Source organism: Ictalurus furcatus, chromosome 27, assembly GCF_023375685.1.
Source record: "Ictalurus furcatus strain D&B chromosome 27, Billie_1.0, whole genome shotgun sequence".
Taxonomy (NCBI): Eukaryota; Metazoa; Chordata; class Actinopteri; order Siluriformes; family Ictaluridae; genus Ictalurus; species Ictalurus furcatus.
This window is the reverse complement of record NC_071281.1, coordinates 70,915-88,936: the sequence shown is the minus strand read 5'-3', so window position 1 is coordinate 88,936 and position 18,022 is coordinate 70,915. Positions and strand designations below refer to the sequence as shown.

The window sequence follows — 18,022 nt, the reverse complement described above, 5'->3', positions numbered from 1 at the left end:
GTTATTGATGATTATTATGTAAACAATTATACTGTATACAAATTAATTTATGCACATTTAAAAGTGTGTCTCACATCTAGTGTGGATAACACTAGTTAATGTAGAAGCTTTTGGTAAGAATCTGTCTTTAGTTGCACACAACGGAGTTGTATGATTTAATTTGTTGCAATTAAAATAATGAACTTTCTTGCATTTAGTTAGTATTTGGGTGAAATAACCTATTTGTATAGCAGTGGGGTGACAAATGGTGAACACCCACAAAACTAAGTTGTAGGAAATGAGTAAACACTTACAAGGCTGTGCTTGAAGTCAGTAAAATGTCAGCAAATTATGTTTGCTTCTGCATGAAAATAGAGACCCAAGAATTTTGAAAAACTGCACAAAAATATTAGTGTATCTATACACCTTTCATTTTACATCAGAATTTTAATTAAATTCCATATATTATTTTTTTGCAACATTTTATATAAACTATTAACCTCCTCATACTATTTCAGTTTGGTTATGTTTTTAATCCAACTGACTTTTCTGTCATGTTGCTGAGCATCTTTCTATCTACAGTATCTAACTATCAAAGGACATCACAGCATCAGGGGGGTAATAGTTTTGGTCTATCATGAGAGAATACATGTCTTTGTAAAACTTTGTTATATTAAGATTCTTATCAAGTTGGGGGTGGTATAGTGCCATTGTCATTCTTTCCCCGATATGTGATAAATCAGAAGGCAGGACTTCCAATAGAACAACAAAAAGTAAGGCTTCAAGTGTGAAAAAATGAGACTATGACGCAAAAAATCGAAAATCTAAAATTTTATTTATACACCCAGAGAATGAAAACCTTACAGTGGTTACAGACCAAAGGAGCTAGAATAAAATCACATGGTACTTCATATTTGAGGATCAGTCGAAATTCAGCTGTCTGAAGACAACGAGAGGCCATTGTTTCAAATAGTACAATCTTCTCCATCAACAGATTACTTTCTGCGACGAGCAGCAGCACCCTTCTTGGAGCTGTGATAAGTGAATACAGAGAGAACGGGATTATGATCTCAATGGACAATCTTAATTAATTCTCTTGTATAACTGCCAAAGTGAGAATGCAAAGTTGAGGAGGAAAAAGTTTTACTTTTGTCCAGTTGACACTGGCAATCTCTTCTTTTTTTTCCTCATTTTTTATTTTATTTTTAACAGTCCAGTTTCAGTGAGCCTGTGCCTACTGTAGCCTGAGATTCCTATTTTGGCCAACAGGGGTTGGTCTGCTGTTGTTGAACTGTAGCTCATTGTTGCATTCTGCATTTTGGGATGCTTTTCTGCTCATCACGGTTCTGAAGAGTGGCTAGTTAAGTTACCATATCCTTCCTGTCAGCTCATACATTTTTAGCTATTGTCCTCTGACCTCTCTCATCAACAAGGTGTTTCCCCCGAAAGAACTGCTGCTCACTGGATGTTTTTTGTTTTCTGCTCCATTCTGTGTAATTCTGGAGTCTAGAATATTGTGCATGAAAATCACAGATCAACAGATTATAAAATATTCAAATCAGCTCATCTGACCAACAACCATGGTCAAAATCACTGAGAACATTGTTTAACCAATGCTGGTATTTGACAAACCATTAACTGAAGCTCTTCACCTGTATCGGTGTGTTTTTATGCACTACATTGCTGCCACATGATTGACTGGATAATTGTATAAATAAGCAGGGGTACAGGTGTTCCTATTAAAGCGGCCAGTGAGTGTAACTAAGCTGCATTTTTATAAGAGGTTGTCATCAGTTAGTTGTGCAAAGCTGGTGGTAAATACTTGTTATTGTTACAGGCACCAGTTCCTTTAATTGCCAGTACATCAAGTAACAATGTGTGAAGTGCTTGTGTGGGTAAGCTAGAGCTACTTACTGCTTCTGCAGCTCATCAATACGGTTGCGAAGTGAGATGACCTAAAAACAACATATAAGCATATTTAAAATAGCCAGAACATTACTGTTTCCTCTGAGACACACACAATTACTGTCACCTGAGATCAACTTCACAGCATTTTACAGTCATGAGAAAAAGAAATTACACCCTCCATCAACTCTATGTTTTTATTTATCAGGGCCTAAATAATAATTGTGTTGTCCTCACCAATTTCTATAAACAAATAACTTCAAGTAACAACAAAAACAATACATATTGAAACAGATTTCAATATGTAGTCCATCCATCCATTTTCCATACCTCTTATCCTACACAGGGTTGTGGGGGAGCATGGAGCCTGTCCCAGTGCACAAGGAGGTGGACACCAATCAGCCTACAATGCATGTCTTTGGATTGGGGGAGGAAACTGGAGGAAAACCCCTGAAGCATGGGGAAAACATGCAAACTCCATGCACACCGGGTGGAGGTGGGACTTGAACCCCCAGCCCCGGAGGTGTGTGAAAAAATGCTAACCACTAAGTCACCCAGCCCCCTCAATATGTTGGGGAAAAAATAAGTACACCTTATAATTCAGTAACATGTAGACCCACTTTTAGCAACAGTAACTTAAGTAAATGTGTTCTATAGGAGTTTTTAGTCTTTTTGTAGAAATTCTGGCCCACTCTTCTTTACAACATTTATTGATGGTTGAGTGCATTCATTTACGCACAACTCTCTTAAGATCCTGCCACAGCATCGCAATTGGGTTGAGCTCTGGACTTTGACTTGGCCATTCAAACACCTTGATTTTTTTCTTCTTTAGCCATTCAGATGCTGATTCACTGGTTTGGATCATTGTCCTGTTGCACAAGGCATTTTCATCCCAGCTTACACATTTCTCTCAGTAATATCTGAAATAAGGTGGAGTTAATTGCAATTTCCCAGATCCTGTGGCTTCAAAAAAGCCCTAATCATCACCCTTCCACCACCATTGTTGACAGTTGGTATGAGGTGTTTCTGGTAAAACATGGTGCTATGCATAATGACCAAATATTTCCACCTTCGTCTTATCAGTCCAAAGGATATTGTTCCAGAACATTTGTGGTTTGTACACATGCAGTTTTGCAAACCTAAGTCGTGCTGCCATAAACTTTTGGGGGATAAGGGACTTTTTGCTACCCACCCTTCCATGAAAGCCATACTTGTTCAGTTTTTTTCCTGATTGTGCTGTTATGAACATAGACATCTAATGGCTCCACTCGTGGATGCCCGGGTGAGCTCGAGACAACAGGGAAGGAACTGGCGTTTTTGAATGCCGCCATATGTCGAGCTCACTCAGCAGGTCTGCTTGGTAGGCCTGCAACACTGTCATTGTCTGCAGTGACCCACAAGCAAGACTACTACTGCATAGGCTTGCCCACCCATGCCTCTGTGGCCTTATACGATGCAAAGCCGGCCCCCCTAATTACCTGCCGTCGCTGGAGCGAGGTACTGTAGCTCACAAGCGCCTCCTCCACCTTCAGCATAGCTAAATAGCCATGCCATTCATTCCCCACAATGACTGAATAATCCAACATCGTGGGGTTATAAATATGGCTTATGCATGGTTTTCCCCCAGAAGCCTGATATTTTGTCATGCACTTCTGGAAGAAAGGGGAGTTTCTGCTGTGTGAGGGATTTACTTCCACTGGGGAGAAAAAGGCTCATCCAGCCTTAGTAATCACTTCAAGCAGCTCTTTATATGCTGCTCTCAGTTTTTAGCACATCCTTCTGGCTTCTCGGAGTCAGAAAGGAATTATTACTATTGTTTGTGTGTGTGTGTGTGTGTGTGTGTGTGTGTGTGTTTTCCACTCCCCTTTCGGCTTTCCATAGCGGAAGGATGAGTCGCGACGCGAGCTCCAAAATCCAGTGTAGAGCCGAACCCGGAAGACGGAGCAAGAGATAGAGCAGCGCTCGTCTCCGGCTCCTCTTCCGGATCCATAAGAGATCCCCCGAACCTGAAACGGCTAGCTGCCTCGGCAGCGGCCGGCCCAGATCCGCGAGGCTCTGAAACCCAACTCGCTTCGGCTTACGGGAAGAGCGCGAGTCGCGAGCCGAGCTGTTTAATGTAGGCGTTACCATGCGCAGCCTCTCCAGGCTGCCATCGCATTCTACACTCCTAAACACTTCACCCAGAAAGTGTGTACTTTTCCCCGTGATGAAATGGGAGCAAGCCGTAACACACTTCCTGAATTCTTTCTCGCTCATTACTTCCCTCTCTTTTCTTTTCTTTTTTTTCTTCTAAAAAAGGGATAGAAAAGTTCAGAGATTTTTAGAAAATATAGAGTAGAAATGAAGCGTTTTTTGTCACACAAACAACAGCCATGCAGTCTCGCTGAAGATAATAAGGCTACAGGCGTCGTTCACAGGTGCCATATATATATATTTATATCATGCGACGTGCTTAATTGCCACGTCACCTGATCATGGCAGGCCTATAAGTAGAGGCATGATTTTACACAAGCTTCCGATACCGGTCACGCGCGCAAGGCGTTCCCATACTGTTATGCTAAATGCAATGTCGAAGTCCCCTTTGAAAGGGAACAGAATTTCTCATAAACCCATATGTTATTCATTTGCAAATCATTGCATTCTGTTTTTTTTATATTTTACATTTTGGAATTTGGGTTGTATATTTGATGTAACTGACCAAATATCTTGATGTACCTGATAAATGTAAATGGTGCACTTTATATAGCGCTTTTATCCAAAGCGCTTTACACTGTGTCTCATTCACCCATTCACACACACTCACGGTAGCAGAGCTGCCATGCAAAGCACTAACTTGCCATCGGGAGCCACTTTGGGTTCAGTGTCTTGCCCAAGGACACTTCGGTATGTGGAGTCATGTGGGCCGGGAATCAAACCGCCAACCCTACGATTAGTGAGCCGCAGCCGCCCCATATGTATATCACTAATAGCACAGCATCAGCAAAATAGCCTTGGAAGCTGGCCCATTAAACCCTTTAATATCTGTATACCGTGTTGATATTTCTGTAAAGCTGCTTTGAGACAACGTCTATTGTAGAAAGCGCTATACAAATAAAATTGAATTGAATTAAACCCACCAGTTTCTAATCATTGTAATTAGGCCACATGAATTTAATTAGGGGGCCAAGCACCAAAGTTGTCTAGGCACCCTACTGTTATTCTATGGGGCATAGACACCCTATTAATACTATACCTTTTACATATTGTTTTTCTTTCTCTTCTTCTTCTTCTTCTTCTTCTTCTTCAAGGAAGGGTGTCTATGGCAAACTGGTTGGGGAGGATCTAAGGAAAATTCTGACCATATTTGGGCCAACTGCTGCCAATGCTGTAGCGCCACCATAAGGTCAAATTTGGGCCTAATTTGGAATTACCTTTATAGTCATAAGTTTTGAACTGGATTGAGACAATTTCAACACACCCTATGACCCACATCCTGTTCTGCCTCACAAAAGTTATCAAAAGATTTTTGAATATCCCTAATGGTTATAAAAATCAGACAGCGAAGCCAGCAAAAACGAAGTGAGGCTGTATCTCAGCAACGACTTGTGCACAGACACAAAACTTCGTATGCCACTTCAGGACCATAACCTGAGGCTATGTAACAAATTTCATGACAGCATCACCTACTGGTCATAATTTACCATAACATGCTAAAAATGCTTACATCTAAGTGACATTTTTGCTACTCCTCCTCCAAATTTTGTCCAATCTTCCCTAAATTTATCTCACATAATCGAAATCTGAACCTGTCTGAAGAAAAGTTATCAAAGGAACACTTATATTCAAAACCATTCTCCAATAAATTTTATGTGACCATGCCCTGATGCTTGCTTAGGTCCTTACTTTGTTTCTGCTGTGCTTACCCCCGTAATTGCTGCTTGCAGCTATATTTATTTTTGATTTGTTTAGTTTAAGCAGAAAGTTTTATACAGATATACAGATCAATATTACATAATTCTCACCTCATACTTCTGCCTCTTTAGCTTCTCAATGTGGTCAAATTTTTCAGACTCAAGATTGTACATCCAGTCCCATAGCTCCTTGGCCTTATCCCTACACACACATAATTATGTGTTTTTGTAAAATTTACATTTATTTTTAAAATTATTAGTGTATATGATATAATATTAGTAAAAGATGGACCATAAGCATTTGCACAGACCTCAGCTTGTCTTCATTTAGATGATCAATGTTTAGAGGCTTGCGTCTGTCAGCCAAGATTTTTTTTTTCTTCTCTCTCTCTGTCTGTTTCTTTCCCTTCTTTTGGTCAGCCTGTGTCAGAAATGGCATATTAATTAAAGTCTGATAGCTGAAGATAAAGAGCATGAGTATAGATAAATCAAAGTTCACTGATTAGGTGTGGGTTGAATAAAGATATTATAGTCTCAGAGATTAATGTTTATGTAAATCAGTGATTAGCGATTAGGATGATGACTGACTAGGATTTTGGGGACTGTAAATAAATGTCAACTATTTTTTTAAATCTATTTTTATTACTAGAAATACAGACAAACTACAATATAACTACACATAATACAAAGGGTATTTTTTGGGAATCTAACCCCAAATCCATATCCTACTACTTACCTTACATTAGTACCCCAATTATGGACAAACAAAATGTTCATTAAGGAAAACTTGTCATTAGGAAAGTTATAACAAGGTGTTGTCTGGTATTTAATGGGACATCTCAGGTATGTGATTTCTGAAGAGTAAAGGGTGATGATCATATATGCACCTTTTGTAGGTAGCTGCTGTAGTTGGAGCCCATGCTTGTCAGAACAGATTTCTTCTTAGCATCCTCCTCTGCCTTCTTCTTTGCATCTGCCTCCTCTTTCCGTAGCCTTTCCTCCTACCACACACGCAGATATGTTCATGTGTAAGAAAATATATTAGAAATACACACACACACACACACACACACACACACACACATATATATATATATATATATATATATATATATATATATATATATATATATATATATATATATGTATTACATGCATGATCACGTGTGAACATATTGTACATGTAGATGCACATTGTGATATCCAACAAAAAGTCTTTAATTTAATAGATACAATAATAACAAAAATAGACCATTGACCAAAAGTATTCCTTTTAATTATTAGTATTTTGCTCATTTGTCTTTTATCCTTCAGGGATTATAACATATTTAACTTCTCCATATTTTTGATAGTATGTAGGAATCTACAAGATGTACCAGTGTAACACACCTCACGTCTTGCTTGGCGCTCTTTGTCCTTTTCAGCACGGGACCTTTGCTGGTCTGCTCTCTCAGCCCTACGTTTCTCCTATACACACACACACACACACACACACATACATGCACACTCGCAAATATAATATTAAAATTTATTTACATGACCTTCAAATTAGCTTTATCTACACAGAAAATATCAACATGTTTAATTACTTATATTATGATTATAATACAGCATTTTTGTTTTGGCTGGTAACTAGAGAGGGGGGCATGATGCGTCATACCTCTAGGGTCCCCAGTTTAATTGTGAGCTTGGGTTACTGTTCTTGGAATTTTGTATGTTCTGCCCATGTCTGCTTAATTGCCCCTAGGTGTGAATGTGTGTGCATCATGCCCTGCGATGGACTGTCATCCCATCTAGCATGTATTCTAGAAGTAGGATGCGCCTGACCCTGACCAAGAATAAATAGGTTACTGAAGATCAATGGAAAATGAAGACACTCACAATTCTCTCCTTCAGCGCAATAAGTTCCTCCTCCTCCTTTTTCCTGCATTCAAAGTGGGCATCAATGAGTGTCTGCAGCTCAATTAGATCCTTATTCTGTCGCTTTTTGTGGATGTCCTGTTACACACATTCAAATACGTATACCCACAAAAGTTAAGAATTTGTCTTAAATCATGGATGGTTGTATAGAAAAGTACCAAGCAGTGTAACTTCTCTGCCACACTCTCTTATCTATGGCATTCAAATCTATTGTAAATATTTCACAAGGGCATTACAAGACATTGTATGAGGAAGAAAATAGGATATTTGCAGGTAAATTCCGGACAGCCTTAAATACAATGATAGTGGCTTACATCAAAGTCTACTTTCTCTCCATCTGGGATTTTTGGTGCACTGGGTCTGAACAGAGAGAGATGAATGTGTATGAGTCACACACACACACACACACACACACACACACAAACAAACAAGAATGGCTAAGAGTGATTGCCTGGAATTCTGAGAGCTTCTACTACGTTTAAACCAAAAACACAGTTTCAGTCCACAAATATTCCTTTGTAAATATGTCATATTTATGCATGCCACTGTATTATGGTATATTGCAGCAAACCTTTGCTTATTAATATACTGCTTTAATTTATCAGAAGAGAGCTATATAACATTACTTCACTGAAAAGTGTCAAATTTAGAGAGCATTTAATGGCACATTTACTTACCTAAATTTAGGCTTTTCCTCTATATATTAGAAAATGAAACAGGAAGAGGGTCAAGTTATAGTATTAGGGAAATTTTGCTTATAAAATATCTAATGAGCTATAACAATACCTGCCATTATTTCTCTAAATAATGTCAACTGCTCATAACTCTAACAATACAAAACTATAACTATCACAGTAAAGAAAGAAAAGCATACATCTAATTTTAATCACAATCTCAATATGTTCGAATACAGCGGGGGAAATAAGTATTGAATGCGTCAACATTTTTTTCAGTAAATATATTTATTTATAAGGTTATTCACAGTAAATTTGCATCAGACGTTGGTATTAACTCAAGAAATCTACACATATAAAGAAATCCAAACGTTAAAGTTGATAAATAAAGTTATGTGTAATAAAGCGGAATGACACGGGGAAAAAAGTATTGAACATGCTAACTGAAACGTATTTAATACTTAGTGGAGAAGCCTTTGTTTGTAATGACGCTTTAAGACACTTCCTGTATGAAGAAATTAATGTTCCGCAGTATTCAGGTGTGATTTTGGTCCATTCTTCTAAACATATTTTCTTTAAATCTTGTTCAGTTAGATTCGAGTCAGGTGATTGACTGGGTCATTCTAACACCTTGATTTTTTTTCTCTGTAACCAATTGAGTTTCCTTTACTGTATGCTGTGGATCGTTGTCCTGCTGGAAGCTCCACCCACGTCTCATCTTCATCATCCTGGTGGATGGCAGCAGATTCTTCTCAAGAATCTCCTAGTAAAGAGCTCCATAAATCGTTCCTTCAATTATATGAAGTCTGCCAGTAACATGTGATTTAAAACAGCCCCACACCATGATGCTTCCACATCAAAACTTCACTGTTGGTGTAGTGTTTTTAGGGTAATGTGCAGTGCCATTTCTTCTCCAAACATGGTGTGTAGTATGACAGCCGAAAAGTTCAATTTTGCTCTCGTCTGACCAGACTACTCTCTCCCAGTATTTCATAGACTTGTCCAAATGAGTTGTAGCAAACTTTAAACAAGCTTCGACATGCCTTTTCTTTAGTAATAGAGTATTGCGGGGTGAGCAGTGGAGTGCATTGCCTATTGTTTTCTCTGTGACGATGGCACCTGCTGCCTCCAAGTGTTTCTGGAGCTCTTTCTGAGTGGTCCTTGGCTCTTGGGCTACTCTTCTGACTATTCTTCTGACTCCCTGGTCAGATATCTTGTGAGGAGGTCCTGTGCGTGGCTGGTTGATGATGGAGTGATGTTGCTTCCACTTGTGGATATCGGCCCCAATGGTGCTTACTGGAAGATTCAGAAGTTTTGAAATACGTCTGTATCTGATTCTATCAATATGTTTCACAACAATAAGGTTGTGAAGGTCTTGGGAGAGCTCTTTGCTTTTACCCATCATGAGATGTTTCTTGTGTGACACCTTGGTAACTAAAAGCCTTTTTAGAGACCATCAGTTTACTAACCCAGCTGATATTAATTTACACTGATAGGGGTATAATTACTTATGGATTTCAGCTGGTTCCTTGCCTTACCTTGCCTTGGAGAACTGCTTTTTCTTAGCGTGTTCAATACTTTTGTCATTCCACCTTATTACTCATAACTTTATTTAGGGACTTTAATGTTGTGAATTCTTTATATTTCTGGATTTCTTGAGTTAATACTGATGTCTGGTGAAAATTTCATGTGAACAACCTCACTGGAAATATATTTACTGAAAAAAATGTTGACAATGTTGATACTCATTTCCCCCACTGTAGGTTGAAATGCTAAAGATACCAAAAACACAATTTTTAGCAAACAAATTAGAGTTAATAAAGGAAATGAAATAAATTTTTCATTAAAAGTACTCATATCTGCTGTAAATATTAAGAGCAACTAATTAACAAAGTCCCACACTGACAGACGTTAACAGCCACCCACTACACTCATGCACTGACATACACAAAATGATTCTAAGATTCAGATTTTCACTTTTTTATATTATTACTTTTTAACAATACTTAAACACTTAAAGTTTCACTAGTAAATGTGTACGCAGTGATCAGATCACTTGTATTGTAGAGTTTAGAACTACTTCATAATAAAGGGAACACAGTCAATTATACCAATAAAAAAATATATTTAACCTTAAAAAATATATAATTAGTATGTGTGAGTGGACAAAGTTCAGGATCACCATTTACTCCAGGCTAGCAAGTTATTTAGTCACTATTCAGGTGAGTGGTAATATTAAATATCATTAAACATGTATCTATGGCTTGTTGGGACTAACACACTGTCAAGAAAATTAGGATTTACTGATTAATTTGGGAGTTGTTAAATAACCTTAACCATCAGACCTAAGACAAAAGCTCTTAATACCCAAATGATTGTATCAAGAAAATACGAATGTGTCCTCACAGAGTGTGATTGAGATTTCATGCAAAAAGAAAGCAAGGCTGATGTAAGCAATGGGTTTGCTGCACAGTTAATGTAAATGTGAGTGCTGCATATTCTTTCACCCTTTTTACACCGTCCTTGAACATTTGCCAAAAGTATAGGCTGTGTCACCTGTAAAGTATAGAGCTGTAGAATTGCTTTAAGAGTTGTGTAGATATATTTGCTCATGTCTTTGTGTAATTCATGCATGGGTGACTTTCCCCTTTGCCTCATCAACAAACAGAATTACAAAAGTACTATGGGAAAATTACCAACATACCTTCCTCTTCATAGGCCTCTGCATGCAGCAAGGATTGAAAGCAAAAGCAGAACAAATAGTATTAGCTAGACATGGTGTCTTTTTCGATCCAGAGCAAATCTGTACTTTTAGACGAAAAATATATCAGAACACATAAACTGCTGAGTTGATGTAGGAAACAGGTCATAAAGAAGTCTCTATATATTTGGGGTGTTCCCCAATTAACATCAGAAAATGGAATAATAATAATAATAATAATAATAATAATAATCATTATTATTATTATTATTATTATTATTATTATTATTATTATTATTACAACAACAACAACATTATTATTTTTATTATTAGTAGTAGTAGTAGTAGTAGTAGTAGTATGAAAATTGCTTGGAAACACTTTTTTAAAAATGTGGCTTAGGTTTTGTCTGGTCTTTCTGTTCAATTAGAGTAATAATTCTGATAAAAGAACAGTGAATGTTATAGTTTAACTGTTACAAATGTTGACTACAGTGACATAATATATTACTGTATTATGAAACTGCTAGAAAATAAGACCACAGCAGTTTCCTATGGTGACATCATACCAGAATTCTGTTCAATTAAACATTGTGATGTTCTTGATCCAAATGTTTGTCTGTTAAAAGACAAATGCTCACACCCTCCACTGCTAACACTTTATGCTAATACCCTCAGGAGTAGCAACAGTAATCAGTTTCCCAATAAGTCAGTTCTAGGTGTATCTTAGATGTGAATTAGAGCCATGGCTGCTTGCCTGGAGTTCTTTTTTGTACAGGGATCCTATCTAATCAGGTATGCTTCAGTAAACTAAAGTTTAATACTGTTTACTTAATTATTGATCAATTAATGTTTAAGCACAATTAATAAATGAATACATGTTTGATTAATCAACATAGTGCATATTAGCCCCACTTACACATTGCAGAGCGCTCATTATAGTCAGTAGCAGCTACTCCTTTAGCAAAATTAGCATAAATGAACCTCACAGGCCCACAGTGCACAGCCTAATCCTGTACCTAGGATTAGGTTAGATGATCACATTCAGTGACATGCAGCATCAGTTCCACAATATCCACAAAATAGCAAGTAAACATCTGAATTATGATAAATATTATAAGTGCTGCGCACTTTGCTTTTTCTGGAACTCAATTAATAGATCTTGTACAGTAGCACTACTTGTATTGTTCTCTGCTTGATATATCGCCTTGCTTGTATTTCCTCATTTGTAAGTCGCTTTGGATAAAAGCATCTGCTAAATGAATAAATGTAAATACATTAATAGGTTTAGCAAAGATACTCATCTTCATCAGCCATACTCCAATATCAAAAGGAGGCATTTTACATTGATTGAGCACTTATGAAGAGGTGGTACTTGGCTTGGAGTAGTGGCTAAATGAGCTAGATAATTGATTTGGGGATTAGGTTGACCTGCACTGTCAGAAAACTGTAGTTCTGGTTTCAGGTGAGTATAGGTAGGGAAGGACGAATGAATATCCATGCCACATACTGTACCTTCCTCATGCACTTGTTCTGGTTCTGGCTCAGGTTCTTCCTCAGGCTCAACCTCTGGGGCTACCTCTACATCTAATACCTCTTCTAATACCCACATGCAGCGAAGCAATCAGGAGAAAGAAGGTGGTGACAGTTATAGGATTGAAAAATAAAGAGACAGCACAGTTAGTAATAAAAGAGAAGGCAGAGTCAGAGAAAGAAGGAAAAAGAGCAAGATAAGTAAGTGTGAGCACACAAAGATGATGGGAGAACTAACAATAATGAGACTTTTGTACATAGGATGCCATATTCTATGCTAAAATGAACATTTCTTAACATAAAATGTGATGTAATACAGCATAATAATAATATAGTATAACTAGGGTAGTGGTATATCAATACTTAGTATAACTTTGTGTTGAAATACAATGCTTCTACACTAATATTGCCACCCTTGGTAAATATGAGCAAAGAAGGCTGTGAAAAATTGTCTTTATTGTTTAACCTTTAGATCTTTTGTTAAAAACATTCACAAAAATACTCTGCTCTCATGGATAGCAAACAATTGCAAACACGACACAGGTTTATCAAAAAAAAAATCTTTGTTAAATATGTGTGCCACAATTATTGGCACCCCTATGAGTTCATATGAGGAAAAATATATTTGAAGTATATTCCCATTGAGATTTTTTATTTTTTTTAGTACACCTGGGTGAGTAGGAACAGGAAATTGTTCAACCATGACTTCTTGTTTCACAGGGGTATGAGGTAACACATAGGCCAATTTCCCTTTGTCATCTATAACAATGGGTAAGAGCAAGGAATATAGCTGTGATGTGCAGCAAAAGGTTGTTGAGCTTCACACAATGGGAAGTGTCTATAAGAAAATAGCACAAGCATTGAAAATGCCCATTTCCACCATTGGGGCAATAATTAAGAAGTTCCAGTCAACTGGAAATGTTATGAATCGACCTGGAATTGGACGTGTCTATATCGTCTCAACAGACTGTGAAGAGGACGGTTCGAGTGGCAAAAAATCTCCAAGGATCATAACTGGAGAATTACAGAAGTTAGTTGTATCTTGGGGTCAGAAAGTCTCCAAAACTACAATCTAAAATCACCTACATCACCACAAGTTGTTTGGAAGGGTTTCAAGAAAAAAGCCTCTACTCTCATCCAAAAACAAACTCGAGTGTCTTCAGTTTGCCAGAACTACTGGAACTTCAAATTTGATCGGGTTCTATGGTCAGATGAAACCAAAATAAAGCTTTTTGGAAATAAACACCAGAGGTGGTTTTGGAGCACACAGAGAGGTAGCCATATGGAAAAGTACCTCATGTCCACGGTTAAATATGGTGGTGGATGTTTAATGTTTTAGGGCTGTTTTTCTGCCAGAGGACCTGGACATTTTGTTAGGATACATTGCATCATGGACTCGATCAAATATCAACAGATATTAAATGAAAACCTGACTGCCTCTGCCAGAAAGCTTCAAATGGGCCGTGGATGGATCTTCCAGCAGGACAATGATCCAAAACATACATCAAAATCAACACAAAATGGTTTACTGACCACAAAATCAAGGTCTTGCCATGGCCACCCCAGTCCCCTGACTGGGCTGAGGAAATCCTGAAGGAGATCCACCAGCATGGACCTTGAAATTGGAAGGATCTGGAGAGATTCTGTATGGAGGAACGGTCTCAGATCCCTTGACATGTATTCTCCAACCTTATCAGGCATTATAGGAGAAGACTCTCCTATCTGTTATAATAATAATAATAAGAATAATTATTATTATTATTATTATTATTATTATTATTATTATTATTATTATTATTGCTTTATCTTGGCAAAGGGAGGTAGCACAAAGTATTGACTAATAGGGTGCCAATAATTGTGGCACATATATTTAACAATTTTTTTTATATATAAACCTGTGCTGTGATTGCAGTTGTTTGATATCCATGAGAGCACTTTTGTGATTTTTTTTTTAACAATAGATCAAAAGGTTAAACAATAAAGACAAATTTAAAAAATTAAATAAAGACAAAGCCTTCTTTGCTCATATTAACCAAGGGTGCCAATATTAGTTGAGGGCACTGTAGGGAGTTAAGTCCTTAACTCTCATCTGCTCAGCTTTATTGCTGGACTTTATCTGGCTTCTCTTTTAAACTGCTTTGGTTAAAATCACCTAACAGAAAGATCAATCATCGCTTCCTCGGTTTTAAAGCTTACATAATATCTAATATGTCCTACCATTAGCTTATGTTTTCTATTAAGCTTAGTTTTAAAAATGAATTCGTCTAATTATCATCTTGTAGATTGTCTGCACTGCCTTTTCAATTCTGCTTTCATACTGAGTCATGAGAGCATTTGGTTAAAAAGTACAAGCACAAGTGTTAGTACAAGCACCCTTAAGTTTGACACAAGCATTAGCTATGTTCTTGATACTCAAATGATTATATTCAACTTGTTTAGCATCTGAAAATAAAATGGTCTAATTTTAGATTAGGCTACCAGCCAATTTAATGTTTTACATTTGGGAGCTTCCATAGAGACTAGATGAATGTGCTAAATTTAGTTCCTCTTTAGACTCTATATGGGGTCCACAGAGCCACTAGTTCAGTTCAGTGTTCAGTTCAGTTTTCCCTTTTATACCCACACACAAGCACGCATTAGATACATTAGTCTAAGCACTATTTGTGGGGAGAAAAATGTTTTAACCATTGATATTTGATTATCTAAGGGTGAATACCACGCAATGGAGAAACAGTGCAGTTTGGAGTAAGGTTTAGAATCAGGCATCTTTAAAATATTAGAGTGGACGTGTACATAATTCAGTAATTTGTAAAATCTATAACAGCTTTAGTTTTTCTTTTACCTTCCTCTTCGACCTCTTGATTTGCAAGAAAAGAACACAAATGGACACAAATTAATATTATGATTGATTGATATTACTTCAGTAATAACAGCATTCATGTATAAATCTCAGTCATCTACTCAGCAGTCTGCTCCTAGTGCAGTGTTGTTTCAATGACAAAAATCCACTCTGTGATTGGTTATTTTATTATTTTATTAAGATTAAGCATGAACTAAAGGCCAATAACAGCCCAGAGGACTTCGTTAATGTGTGACCTTTAGAGCAGCAGAACAACACTGACCCTATATGTGACCTGAATTTTTTATGGATGTTAACAATGATAGGTTTCTCAGATTCAACAGCGCTGTATCAGTTGAATATTACTTCCAAAAACAATAGTGAGCATTATCTCAACACAATATTTATATTAAATAATTTTAGAAAATGATCGGTTTGCAGGTTCCTTTTATGCAATATTTCTGATTTTTCAACATGTGCAGTAGTAACCTAACATTGCAGATACTGTTAAGGTGCCTACTGTACATTTAAAATCACAGTTGGAAACCTGAGATAGTGTTGATGTAAATACTACTACTACTACTACTAATAATAATAATAATAATAATAATTAGAAGAAGAAGAAGAAGTTCAACTCACCTTCAACCCCGCTGAAAAATAAATGAATAAACAAACATTGAGTATGGAGAAAAATCATTGTGTTTTGAGTTGAATGATGTAATGTGAAACAAAAAGCAAAAATACGCACACATCCTCTGTGTCAGACATAATGTTCACAGACTTCACACCTGCAGCACAAGAGACATATACTTCCTCAGCAAGTATAAAATAAACTATGAGATTAGAATTTACCTCATGATCGATGCCATGGTCTTGTCACAAAAAGAGAAGCAGTTCTTATACTATACAATACTTACAGTGGCTTATAGTGTTCTAGTAACTTGATGAAACTATGTAGAATATCTGACTCACTAATTGTTCTTGTCAGCTACCCACTGATAAATATTGCTGTTCTGATTTGCAATGCTTTAAGCAACTTTGGAAGTATGGTATTGCCAGGTATTTGGTCATTTTTAAGTGTTACAGTTCTTAATAACACACTTATAATGGAGATGAAGTGATCATGGAGAGCATTCTTGCATGTGAGAGCTTTAGTGCCCTTCTTGGTTGTGTTATGTCATATAGAGCCTTAGTGCAGCTGCTGAAATTTTGGGGGATTATCAGAATATCATGTATCCTGGAGCAACCCCTCTTTGAACATATGAGGACATAGCCTTCAACAAGCATTTAACAAATTAAACAACAGATGATATTAATGGACATATTATTGAACTTCTGAAATTAGCACAATGGCTTGAATGGTTTATATGTAACTTATAAACGCAAGCTTAGCAAGGTAGTGTTTATTTCTCCAAATTTCTAAATAACTATAGATTCCTCTATTGTTATTTCTAGAGCTTACTATATAGTTGACAATGGATCGTTTAGTAATTGTGTAATGTATTACTACCATTATTCCCATAATCTTGACATCTAGGCTTTGCTAAGTCACTACTGTCACTACCAACATTGAAGCTACTGCCAGTACAATAGAGTGCGAAGCCATAATGATTGCCTTATAATTCCACAGTGAATCTGCATTGGCCATAAGGGATTTAGAGTCTGTTAACAATAAAATGATCTTCTCATTTATTACTGATTGACTAGGTCACAATTAATCTGTTACCTATTGCTTTCCTGCAAGCTGTTACTACCGTCTGCTTTGTCTGGTAATGGTTCTTATGATTAGAAAACTAATGATCCTTAATTCCCTTTAATTTAGTACATATGACAATCGTATATGAACACTCCAGTAAAATCATTAAGATGAGGATGTAATTTAAAAGAATATAATTTATAACCCTTATTTAGCATTACTAAGCTAACAACTCAAATCATTTTTCTTCCTCATTAATCTTTAACCATTTACCCCTTCACATACTGATGGATTCCCCTTTCACTTCCACTAAGCTAAACAGATACTCTCAGTACACCTCAAAATCTATGGAATCTTACCTCAGAGAAGCAACAAAAGGAGAGTGTCCAGGCGTCTGGCTGTAAGGCTCTGCACACGTCTTCACTTATTTGACCCTGTGTTATACTGATACTTAATCTTCTAAGGACCCGTATTGGCTGAGAAGGTCAGACATGCAGTTGGGCCAGATTTGCATCTTCAGAGCCACCCAACACAACCCAACACACAGTGCTACGAACACCCAAGCTCAATAAGGATATCAAAAGAATATGCTGGATGGAAGGAGCGTCAGATTTGAACAGCTGAAATGTCTCATTGCTATATCTGTCATAATAGAAGGCGCAAAAAACATAAGGCCAAGCTGATGGTGTGAGAAAGCCTGGACCTTTACACATCAAGCAGGCATGCAGAAAATGCCTCTGAGAGTTTTAAGGGCATCTGAAACTCTCTCGAAGTCTGCTGGAAATAAAAGCCATAGCCCATATACAAATAGATTAATAAGTTAATGCCTCTGATTCAGACTAAATAAAAAACTGACACTGAACATTTCAAACATAATGGATGTCACCA

General features: G+C 37.0%; 1 protein-coding gene across 2 annotated transcripts; it reads right to left on the bottom strand.

The window, feature by feature from the left end:
* Positions 1 to 795: 795 nt before the first annotated feature.
* Positions 796 to 17,688, bottom strand: tnnt3b (troponin T type 3b (skeletal, fast)). 2 transcript variants are annotated; one of them, XM_053617218.1, is made up of 15 exons: positions 17,494 to 17,688; positions 16,187 to 16,226; positions 16,078 to 16,088; positions 15,442 to 15,456; positions 12,582 to 12,665; positions 11,073 to 11,090; positions 8,372 to 8,390; positions 8,009 to 8,054; positions 7,656 to 7,772; positions 7,164 to 7,241; positions 6,662 to 6,775; positions 6,086 to 6,195; positions 5,886 to 5,976; positions 1,894 to 1,934; positions 796 to 1,011 (listed from the first exon to the last, which is right to left on the bottom strand). In XM_053617218.1, the coding sequence occupies exons 2-15, from the start codon at positions 16,204 to 16,206 to the stop codon at positions 975 to 977; spliced, it is 801 nt and encodes a 266-aa protein (XP_053473193.1). In that variant the 5' UTR covers positions 16,207 to 16,226; positions 17,494 to 17,688; the 3' UTR covers positions 796 to 974. The 2 variants fall into 2 exon arrangements, with proteins under 2 accessions (XP_053473193.1, XP_053473195.1); XM_053617220.1 differs by lacking the exon at positions 12,582 to 12,665 and having other exon boundaries at positions 17,494 to 17,683.
* Positions 17,689 to 18,022: the final 334 nt, after the last annotated feature.

What these genes read in the sequence shown, in the direction of transcription:
- tnnt3b (XM_053617218.1), bottom strand. Translation starts at nt 16,206, where the DNA reads ATGTCTGACACAGAGGATGT. An exon ending in GAGAGAAAGTAGACTTTGAT is followed by an intron (nt 7,773 to 8,008) that starts GTAAGCCACTAT and finishes TGTGTGTAACAG; the next exon opens with GACATCCACAAAAAGCGACA. An exon ending in CTAAATGAAGACAAGCTGAG is followed by an intron (nt 5,977 to 6,085) that starts GTCTGTGCAAAT and finishes ATGTGTGTGTAG; the next exon opens with GGATAAGGCCAAGGAGCTAT.